We start from the raw sequence: 11,899 nt of genomic DNA, 5'->3' as shown, positions 1-11,899 counted from the left end.
TGGCCAGGTGGGAAGCTGGAAGCAAAGCAGCTGAAATTCTATCACCAGGCTCTTGCCAGCACACAGTGAGTGTCCCATACCTTCCCTCTACTTCTGAATAAAACCTTGAATTATTTAGTTCAATATCATCTTCTATTTCACAGCAAAATTTAGTTAGAGCTGGTTTTAAATTGGATTTTTTTTTTTCTCTCCTCTGTTGGGACAGGAATGCACAGTGTCATCTAGCCTGATCAAGTCATGGACAATGTCAAAAACCAGAATCTTGTTCTCTGGAAATCAGCCTTTCTTCTCTCTGTGTGGATCACTACATCATCCTTTGCAAGTAAAAGAACACAGTCACTTTTCCATGATAAATACCACGACATTCCTTGCATATTAGAGTAATGGAAAGAGGTAAGTAGTGCTCAGAGAAGCCCAAAAGGAGAAAGGAAAGCGGACTAATAGGTGAAACCTGATCTCTAAGATCAAAATAAGTAATTTAGTATACAATTAATGACAGGGAGACTGCTAAGAAAAGGAACTTATTTTAAGTTTACAATGTAACCCGGCAAAACAATAATTGTAACCACTTGTCAAGTGTCTATGTGTATGCTGGATAGTCTCTAGTGACTTTTAGTCACATTACTTATTTCTCATAATAACCACAATGTAGGTATTATGATGATCAGTGTCAGTATAGCATAGTGTGGGGACCAGCCAAAGTGTAAAGGACAAGATACTAAATATTTTAGGTTTTATGAGCTATAGGGTCTCTGTTGCAACTTCTCAACTCTGACATTATAGTGCAAAAATAGATAAATTTGTAAATGAATGGTTTTGTGTTCCAATACAACTTCACTTACAAAACCAGGAATGCATTGTGTAGTAGAGAAAAGCACAGATTCATAAGCCAGACACTCTGGATTTGATTTTCTAGTCTACCTCTTACTAGTTCTGATACTTCATCTATCTTTGCCTCAGTTTTCTTATCTGCAAAATTATAACAATAATAGTATCTCAGGGCGCCTGGGTGGCTCAGTGGGTTAAGCCGCTGCCTTTGGCTCAGGTCATGATCTCAGGGTCCTGGGATCGAGTCCCGCATCGGGCTCTCTGCTCGGCAGGGAGGCTGCTTCCCTCTCTCTCTCCTCTCTCTCTGCCTGCCTCTCCATCTACTGGTGATTTCTCTCTGTCAAATAAATCAATAAAATCTTAAAAAAAAAATAGTATCTCATACAGTAAGTCCCTACTACATTGTTAGTACTATATAAGTACTTGATATTTGATTTCCAATTAAATCCGATTTTTCTATTTCCAATTAAATTCAATTTTCAATTAAAAGTGTTCCATACAAAGATGGGATTGGGATTCAGAGATGTTAATGCATACCTAGTGAAATCTTTTTTTTTTTTTTTTTAAGATTTTATTTATTTGCCAGAGAGAGGGAGAGAGGGAACTCAAGCAGAGGTAGTGGGAGAGAGAGAAGCAGTCTTCCTGCCGAGCAGAGAGCCAGACATGGGGCTCCATCAATACCAGGACCCTGGGATCATGACCTGAGCCTAAGCCAGATGCTTAACCACTGAGCCACCCAGGTGTCCTGTGAAATCTCTTTAAAATGTTGCCCCGGGGCCGCCAAGTAGGAGCGAGCGGAGCCGCGATGGAGACCATGGCGAGCCGGGGGAAAGACAATTATCGAATGAAGAGCTATAAGAACAATGCCCTAAACCCTGAGGAAATGAGACGAAGAAGAGAAGAAGAGGGCATTCAGCTCCGGAAGCAAAAGCGGGAGCAACAACTTTTTAAACGGAGAAATGTGGAGCTGATTAATGAAGAAGCCGCCATGTTCGACAGTCTCCTCATGGACTCCTATGTGAGCTCTACCACTGGGGAGAGTGTGATCACACGGGAGATGGTGGAGATGCTCTTTTCTGATGATTCTGACCTGCAGTTAGCAACCACACAGAAATTCCGGAAACTTCTCTCCAAAGAGCCTAGTCCTCCAATAGATGAAGTTATCAACACTCCAGGAGTGGTAGATCGTTTCGTGGAGTTTCTGAAGAGGAATGAGAATTGCACATTACAGTTTGAAGCTGCCTGGGCTCTAACGAACATTGCCTCTGGAACCTCTCAGCAGACCAAAATTGTCATCGAAGCAGGGGCAGTCCCCATTTTCATAGAGCTGCTTAACTTGGACTTTGAGGATGTACAGGAACAGGCAGTCTGGGCACTGGGAAACATAGCTGGAGACAGCTCCGTTTGCCGAGATTACGTCTTGAATTGTTCCATCCTTAATCCTTTGTTAACACTCCTCACCAAGTCCACACGATTGACAATGACACGGAATGCAGTCTGGGCTCTGTCAAATCTCTGCCGAGGAAAGAACCCACCCCCAGAGTTTGCAAAGGTCTCCCCTTGTTTGCCTGTGCTGTCTCGCCTACTCTTCAGCAGTGACTCAGACTTGCTGGCAGATGCTTGCTGGGCCCTTTCTTATCTGTCTGATGGCCCCAATGAAAAGATCCAGGCAGTCATAGACTCTGGAGTCTGCCGAAGATTGGTAGAGCTTCTAATGCACAATGACTACAAAGTGGCCTCTCCTGCCCTGAGAGCAGTGGGTAACATCGTCACCGGGGATGACATCCAAAACCAGGTCATTCTTAACTGTTCCGCCCTCCCTTGCCTCCTCCACTTGCTGAGCAGCCCCAAGGAGTCAATCCGGAAGGAAGCTTGCTGGACCATTTCAAATATCACTGCTGGCAACAGGGCTCAAATACAGGCTGTCATAGATGCAAATATCTTCCCCGTGTTGATTGAAATTCTTCAGAAAGCAGAGTTCCGCACAAGGAAAGAGGCAGCCTGGGCCATCACCAATGCCACATCAGGAGGAACCCCTGAGCAGATCAGGTACCTCGTCTCACTCGGCTGCATCAAACCCCTGTGCGACTTGCTGACTGTGATGGATTCAAAGATTGTGCAGGTGGCCCTCAATGGGTTAGAGAACATCCTTCGGCTTGGAGAGCAAGAAGGCAAGCGCAGTGGCTCAGGGGTCAACCCGTACTGTGGCCTCATTGAGGAAGCCTATGGCTTGGATAAAATTGAGTTTCTCCAGAGCCATGAGAACCAGGAAATCTACCAGAAGGCCTTCGACGTCATTGAGCACTACTTCGGTGTAGAAGATGATGACAGCAGCCTGGCTCCCCAGGTGGATGAGACACAACAGCAGTTCATCTTCCAGCAGCCTGAGGCCCCTATGGAGGGCTTCCAGCTATAATGTCTGCCTCCGGGGAGGGGAGGGGATGGGAAGCACCACCAACCAGCGGAAAAGCAGCCCTCTGGTGGGCGGGAAACCAGCCCCCCCATCATCAGCCACCACATACCTCTGCTGCCCTGGAAACTGTGCTCTTGACCTGCTCCGCCCCCTTCCCTGGAGGGAGCACCCTCTGGACAGACAGAACCATCTGAGGCTCACATTTGGGTTTTCTGACAAGAAGGGGACGTGTTGGGTTTTTTTTCCTTACACTATATTTTGGCTGCACATATGTCTTTAACCCAGGAGCCCAGGGGTAGACAAAGGAGGACTGAGGTAATCAATTTTGCACCTTTTAATTTTTGTTTTTTTTGTTTTTTGTTTTTGTTTTTTTCCTTTAGTGGTGACTTCCTTCCCTTTTATCTTCCTTCATCCTTCCCAGTTCTCTGCCCTGATCTGTGTAACTCTTATCTTGGGTACTTGAGCAGATGGAATATTCCAGAGGTGGGGGGTGGGAGGGGAGGGGAGAAATTCAAAACAAAGTGTTCTTGCTCTGACAGAATATTAAAAAAAAAAAAAAAAAAAAAAAATGTTGCCCCGGAATCTTAATTATCACATAGAACAAAATCTCCCCAAATGATATTCAAGTACGTTGAGAGGAAAAGCAAACAAACCATTTTAAAACCATAAATGGTAATGTTTCAGGAGTCCTGCTTCATATGCCATTGAAACTGGTAGTTGGATAGTCAAAAGGCCTATTAAAAGGGAAACCAAATAAAATATGACTTGTATGCCCACTGCACTTTAGAAAGTAAGCCGAGCAAAAGCAAGCAACAGGAAGGAAATAATCGAAATAGAGTAGAAATAAAAGAAAGAGAAAAACAAAATAATAACTTAATGAACACATGTTATTCATTTGAAAATATCAATAAAACCAACAAGCCATTAGTGAGACAAGAAAAAAAAAAAAGAGAAACTCAAATGACTAAAATCAGGACCGAGAGGAAACATCACTACTAATTGACTACTAATCCTACGGATTCAAAAAAAAAAGGATTATAATGGAATACTATGAACAACTCTATGCAACTAACACAGAAGATAGGGACAAATTCCTAGAAAGATATAAAGTACTGAAACTGACTCAAGAAGAACAGGATAACCTGAACAGACCTAACAGAAATCAAGACATTAAATCAGTAATTTTAAAAATTTGAGAAAACCCGAAGCAAGCTGCAGATTCAGTGCAATCTCTATCAAAATCCCAATGGCATTTTTCACAAAAACAAAACAATCCTAAAATTCTGAATGGAGCCACAAGGCATCCCAAATGGCCAAGATAATCTTGAAAAAGGACAAAGAGGCATCGTGCTTCTTAATTTCAAACTATATTACATACCTGTAGTAATCAAAACAGTATGGTATTGGCACAAAAACAGATAAATGAAGGGAAAAGAACAAAAAGCCCCCAAATAAACCCACATATATAGTCGATTAATTTAAAACAAAGGAGCCAAGAACACGTGATAGGGAAAATAGTCGCTTCAATAAATGATGTTGTGAAAACTGGACAGCCACATGCAAAAGAATGAAACTGGACCCCTATCTTACACCATACACAAAAATGAACTCAAAATAGATTAAAGACTTAAATGCAAGACCTGAATCCCTAAAACTCCTAGAAGAAAACATAGGCGGTAAGTGCCTTGATATCAGTCTTGGTGGTGATTTTTTGGATTTGACACCCAAAGCAAAGGCAACAGAAGTTAAAATAAGTAAGTGGGACTATATCAAACTAAAAAGTTCTGGTATAGCAAAATAAGCCATCAATAAAATGAAAAGGCAACCTATCCAATGGGAGAAAATATTTGCAAATCATGTATCTGATGAGGGGGTTAATATTCAAAATATAAAAAGAACTCACACAATTCAATAGAAAAAAAAATTGATTTTAAAATGGGCAGAGGATTAGAGCGCCTGGATGCCTCAGTGGATTAAAGCCTCTGCCTTTGGCTCAGGTCATGAGCCCCAACCACATCAGGCTCTCTGCTCAGCAGGAAGCCTGCTTCCCTTCCTCTCTGCCTACGTGTGATCTCTGTCAAATAAATAAATAAAATCTTTAAAAAAAAAAAAAAAAAAGGGCAGAGGATCCAATTTGGTATTTTTCCAGAGGAGACAGCTGGCCAACAGGTACATGAAAAGATGCTCAATACTTATCATCAGGGAAATGCAAATCAAAACCATGAGATATTACCTCCCATCTATTAGAATGGGTATTATCAAAAAGACAAAGGGGTGCCTGGGTGGCTCAGTCAGTTGAGCATCTGCCTTCAGCTCAGGTCATGATCCCAGGGTGCTGGGGTCAAGCCCCAGATGGGCTATCTGTGAAGTGGGGAGTCCACTTCTCCCTCTCCCTCTAACTGCCACTCCTCCTGGCCTGTGCATGCTCACTCACTCTCTCCCTCTCTCTCTAGAGAAAAATAAAAGACAAGAACGACTGTTGGTGGAAATATGGAGAAAAAGGAACTTGTGCACTGTTGGTAGGAATGTAGATTGGTGGAAACAGTATTGAGATTTCTTAAAAAAAAATTAAAAGTAGAATTACCATATGATCCAACAATTCCACTTCTGGATATTCAAAGGAAACAAAGACACCAATTCAAAAAGGTATCTGCACTCCCATGTTTATTGCACATTTATTGCATTATTTATTTATAATAGCCAAGTATGGAAGCAAGCTAGGTGTCCACTGATAGATGAATGGGTAAAGAAAATCTGGTGTATATACACAATGGAATATAGGTCAGCCATAAAAAAGAACTCTTGCCAGTTACAACAACATAGGTGGACCTTGAAGGCATTATACTAAATGAAATAAGATAAAGACAAGTACATATGAACTGACTTCCACACGGAGTCCAAAAAGAAAATCCCCCAAAACAAAAAACTACACTCATAGATTCCGAGAACAGATTGGTGATTACCAGAGAACAAGCTGGCGGTTAGGGATGGGAGGGAGGCAAAATGGGGGAAGAGGTCAAAAGGTACAAACTTCCCATTATAAAAGAATTGTCATGGAGATTCAATGTACAGCATGGTGACTATAGTTAATTAACACCATATTATTTATTTGTAAGTTGCTGAGAGATCTTTAGAGTTCTTCTCACAAGAAAAAACGATTGCAGCTATATGCAGTGATGGATGTTAACTAGATCTATTATGATCATTTCACAAGATATACAAATATCAAATTGTTACATTGTATACCCAAAACTAATAGAATGTTACATGTCAATTATATTCTAATTTTTAAAAGTCCTTCAAAACGTTAAATATACTGTTACCATATAACCGAGCAATTCTGCTTCTAAGGTATATACCCAAGAGCAAGGGAAATGTATGTCAACATAAAATCTCGTGTCTGAATATTAAGAGCAACATAATTCATGATAGTGAAAATGAGGAAGCAATCCAAATGTTCATGTACTGATGAGTGGATAAGCACCATGTACATCTATCATATGGGCTATATGACCATAAAAAAGAATGAAGTATTGATACATGTTACAGCGTTGATGAACCTTGAAAATGCTTTGGTAAGGGAAGGAAGCCAGACACAAGATAATGGCATCCTGTAGGATTCCATTTACATGGAATATCCAGAATAGGCAAGCCTATAGGTACGGAAAGCAGATGGCTGGGGTTTGGGGGAGGGAGAGCAGAGATGGGATGGTAAATGGCTGCTAATGGGTATGAGGTTTCTTTGTGAGAGTGAAGATGTTCTGAAATTAGACTCATAGTTGCACTACTCTGTGGATATTTTAATCATCACTGAACTGTACACTTCAAATGGGTGTATTTTGGCATTCGTGAATTATAGCTCAATAAATCTGTTCTTTAAAAGAATACATACGACTATTACAGATGACTTACTAACGTGACTTACCACCGATGGCATTAACCTCATTCACCTCGCTGGTTTCACATTAGAAGACTACCGTTTCATCCTTCTCCATCCTCTAGGAATGGGAAGAAATGGGGAGAGGATTAACCCCCTTTTCCGTGACAGGAGGAATACCTCCTGTCAAAGTTATTTGGAATTCTTCTGTGTAGGAGTTTTATTTCTCCGTTCTCACTCATTTTTATGTTTTTTCCAGTAGTTTTTTTTTATCGGCCTAAACTCATGGGTATTTGTATTTTTTGCTTTGGAATATAATCCAACACTACATTATTCATTTCACTACTTAAATTGTTCCAGTTTTGGTCATGCGAACTCTTTCAGGTCGAGGCTTATGTAATTATAAGTAAATTACTACTTTACAGTAACAGTAGCGGTGCTCTGGACATGCAAACAAACAGGCAGTTCAGAAGCCGGCCGTCAGTGAACAGAAGCTCACGTGTGCACTGCAAAGTAGCCTTTAAGCGGGGAGCATTTCATGGATGGTGGAATCTGCCAGGGTGTCCTACAGGAGTTGTGGGGAAGGCTGGCAATGAATTTGAAAGTCGATTTAAGAGCTTCAGCTCAAATGTTAACTCAAAAACAAAGTCTACCATGCAGAGAGAAATTATCGAAACCCCCAAATGCAATTGCCCAGTGTTTTCAGAGACATTTTGTTACTACCCAAGCAAAGAATCTTTTATCTTTAAGATTTAATTTATTTGACAGAGAGAGACAGCCAGAGACGGAACACAACCAGGGGGAGTGGGAGAAGGAGAAGCAGGCTTCCCGCTGAGTGGGGAGCCCTATGCAGGACTCAATCCCAGGATCCTGGGATCATGACCTGAGTCAAAGGCTCAGGTAAAGAATCCTATGGTTTTCAAACAACACCTGCTACCTGCCCCTCCCCCCCCCCCCTACCTGATAGGAGATGACTCAGCATTAAAACAATCTAAACATGCTAATGAGACTTCTGAAAGGAATGCAACCTCTTTCTAGAGCTACAGAGGTTGTCTTGGGTGAAGAGCACAGCCTGGGCTGCAGATAATTTATTGCTCTCTTCTGTTCCAAAGCACATTTCTTGCTCTGTTCTGTTCCAAAGCACATTTCAGACCCACTCCAAGCTTTAAATGGCAACTTCTTAAAGAATCTAAGTAAATCTCAACATTTTGTTGACCTCTGATAGAGTCCCTTTTAGAGAATAGAAGAATCTATTCAGTTGTTTGTTTGCCATGTTAACAGTAATGCTTTCATTATGACAGATGTCTATTCCAGGGGACAGATCTTTCAGGGCAATTACATTCTATTAGGGAAAATTACACAGAAATTTGAATTTCCAGTAACAAACATGGGAAAACAGAAAAGCATTATGAATTGAAAGCATTATGTTGCTCTGGTTTTATAACTGTATGTTTAGGATAAACCCCCAAGAAGCAACTGGCTTTCTGCATATTCATTAACTCATTTGTGTATTCACTCACTCAACAAATAGTTACTGAAGATCAACTATATGAAGTAGAATGACTAGGATAGAAAATAGGGGAAAAAACGTAAGAGATATTTTATTGTGATAAAGTCATAAAGTTATCGTGTCAGTGAGGACTCGTGTCAGGGTTTAGTTTGTCTGGATGAGCAAGACTTCCTCACAGATGTGGCATTTTTATTCAATTTGTAATGTTAAACTATATTAAATTAATATTTAAATATTTTTATATATTAAAATAATAAGGTCAGTCAAGTAAAAGCTGAGAATGGTCACTTCCAGACAGAGAAGCCAGTCCCGAGGGCCTCAGCGAACTGCACTGGCAGAGAATGGGAACAAGGATGGGGAGTGACAGGGAAGGAGGTCGGCCAGAGATGCAGGAGCCAGAAAGCTCAGGGAGGAGAAGTCTCAGGCAAGGAGTCTGAATTAAGTAAAAATCAAAGACCTTCGAAAGATATTATCTAGAAGTCCAAAAATCTGCCTCCTATGTTGAAAAATTCTGCTTACTTAAAGAGAATGCATTGTAAGACAACAAGAGATGGTAAGGATACCCAGGAAAGTGGTGGTGGTTGGTGGGCGTTGCCTGGCAGCAAAGAAGAGGTACTGAAATTGAAAGCAAACACCCTGCTGATCAATGAGATGTGTAAAGGCGGCCAGGGTTCCTGAATTCAGGGAAAAAAAATGCACCTTATAAGATTACAATTTATTCAACCAATAATACAGAAAATATCAGAAGGGGGGTGGTCACACAAACCGTGGGTGAGGTAGAGTATCTTAGCCTAGATTTCCTAGCTACCTCAGAGAAATTTACAGTTTTGTTTTACTAAATGTCCACCATATATTTCTTACTTGAAGGGAAGTAAGAGGCTTTATTTGAAAGTGGTTAATTTTCTTCAGAAGCTGTACATTCATGAATGTGGGAAACAGGAAGATCAAAGCCAAATCTGTCTGGTGGGCCAGCATGGTGTTCCCAACCCGGTCTTCCCACAGTTGAACAAAATCAGTTCTGCACTCCCCTGGGTGCATTAAGAATGCTACTAAGTGCGTGTGGAACAGAGCAATGGACCTCCAACATGGCTGACCTTTCCTCTGTCGGTTCACCATAGAACAGTTCAGAGTGGGGGCAGCTCCTTCAGCCTCCTCACTGTCTCCCTTTGCTTATCCTTCCCACAGTGGAGCCTCACACAGTTCTGACAAGATCATTATTCTTTAGGACACTTAAGAAAAAAATCTGCTAATACAGATGGTATCTTTGAATTATAGGAGTTTGCATTCAGGACGGAATTTCAGCAGCAACAGAAATGCGCCCCGGTAAAGCAAATGTTTTTAATGTATGCATTCGCACTTTTAATGGTCTTCTATAAAAAAGCCAACTCCACCCACAGGGAGGTTTTTAAAGGTGTGGGCATTTCATTTCCTATTGCTGCTCTGACAAATTACCACAGACTCAGGAAGCTTAAAACAACACAAATGTATCATCGAATAGTTCCAGAGGTCAGAAGTCTCAATTCAGTCTCACTGCAAGAAAGGCAAACTGTTGGCAGGGCTGCAGTGTTTCTGGAGGCTCTGAGGGGAATATCCCTTTCCTTGCCCTTTCCAGCTTCTACAAGGACCTGCATTCCTTGGCCGGTGGCCGTTCCTTGCATCTCCCCAACCTCTTGCTTCCATGGTCATATTACTAGCTCTGGTCCTCCTGTCCCCTTCTCATAAGGACCCAGTGATTGTATGCGGCTCACTGGGATAATACAGGATAACCTCCCCCATCACAAGATGCTTCATCGCCTCAGCAATGTCCCTTTTGCTGTGTAAGTTAACAAAGTCATGGGTTCTGAGGATTAGGACATGGACATGATGGAGGGCAGGGGGCGGTTAGAATAACCCAGCCTACCATACCCTCTGTAGTCAAATTTCACATCCTGGTCTCTGCAGTGTGCAATGAGGGAGGGAGAATACAACTGGTAACTCCTGACTTTAAAAAATAACTTACTAGAAGTGAAAATAAGAAAAACAAATAAGACATTTGAAAAAGTGCCATCAAATTAGTAAAATCTCATTCAAGGCATCAACTTAATTTTAGCGGCCTTGACTGTCCTACGATTTATCATGGTCTTTTTGCTTCTTAAAAGTATTTGTGGACAAGTAGGACTTTAAAACGTGGGGGGACAATGGAAGACTGTAAAGCCTCAGACCGTGATTATCTGTGATTCATAATAAACAGAGTACCAGAGATGAATGCCAATGAAATATACACAACTAACTATTTGATGGTATGATGTTTTGGTCTGTGGGTGCACTGGTGCTAAAAATGAAATTCATAATAAACAAGGTTCTTCCCGTATTTAAATTATCTCCATATTAATTCAGGAGTCCCTTTAGGGCAGTTGAGCAGCTTTTCATTCTGCTAATACACTGCAGCTGGAGAATTAAGACTATTAGAGGAAGGGGGTTTTAAAAAACTCACTGGAACTAAAACAGAAACTCTATTATGTTGCCTGTATGTTAGCTTATTTTTTTAAATACTTCCATATCCATTGGTTCTTTTGTTTGGTTATTTGTACAAAAATATTTGAGCCTTTCCCCTCCATAGGCCAGGTGCGTCTTGTTGAGGATCCGATAGGCCATTACATGAGGCAGGTTCTAAAGGGGTCACTTTGACTTCTAGGTTGACACCGGATAAAGGGAAGGAAGGACTAAATGGAGGAGACTGGTGTGAACAGTGTGATGTCCGTGTGTGACAGGTCACTCTCAACAGTAACAGGAATGCTTACTTAGGATCTAATGTACTCGAATCAAGAATCAGTAATCTAGAGACGGTTCCTTAGTATTTCAAAGGATACTATCAGAATCCACCACAGGGTTTGGTAGTTAGCAAAATTAACAAAGAAGCACAACTGTGTTGTTTAGAATGGTTGAAGGCCAGTTGGAAATATCTGCACAGGCCCTACTACCCTTGCCTGAGTGGAGTATGAGAAGCCTGCAAGCCCACGCTTGTGGCTTCAGTCAGCCTTCAAGGTCTGGAGCTGTTGCCCCACTGATTCTCGATTTGTCTACTGAATCCCACCTTGAGGTGGGCTGATCCTTTTATCAGAATTCTGTGTCCCCCTAAAAGTAAACCTGATGACACCTCAAAACTACACAGATAGGTTGTATAACCTTTTGTACAGGCTTGCTAACAAATATTTATATGTTCGGCAGAATTTGGTCCAAGACTTGCTTTCTCTGTCACATACTATCTTCAGGCAGTTAGTGGGGGAAGGGA

At 41.4% G+C, this 11,899-nt stretch overlaps 1 protein-coding gene across 1 annotated transcript; it reads left to right on the top strand.

Moving 5' to 3' along the window:
- Nucleotides 1–1,610: 1,610 nt before the first annotated feature.
- Nucleotides 1,611–3,781, top strand: LOC101672539 (importin subunit alpha-7-like). The gene has a single exon (XM_045073777.1). It carries the CDS (start codon nt 1,634–1,636, stop codon nt 3,242–3,244), a length of 1,611 nt encoding a protein of 536 aa, XP_044929712.1. The 5' UTR covers nt 1,611–1,633; the 3' UTR covers nt 3,245–3,781.
- Nucleotides 3,782–11,899: the final 8,118 nt, after the last annotated feature.

This window comes from Mustela putorius, unplaced genomic scaffold (assembly GCF_011764305.1).
Source record: "Mustela putorius furo isolate JIRA1106 unplaced genomic scaffold, ASM1176430v1.1 tig00537255_pilon_pilon_pilon, whole genome shotgun sequence".
In the NCBI taxonomy this organism is placed as follows: Eukaryota; Metazoa; Chordata; class Mammalia; order Carnivora; family Mustelidae; genus Mustela; species Mustela putorius.
Note: the sequence above shows the minus strand (reverse complement) of the source record. Positions and strands in the feature narration are given on the sequence as shown.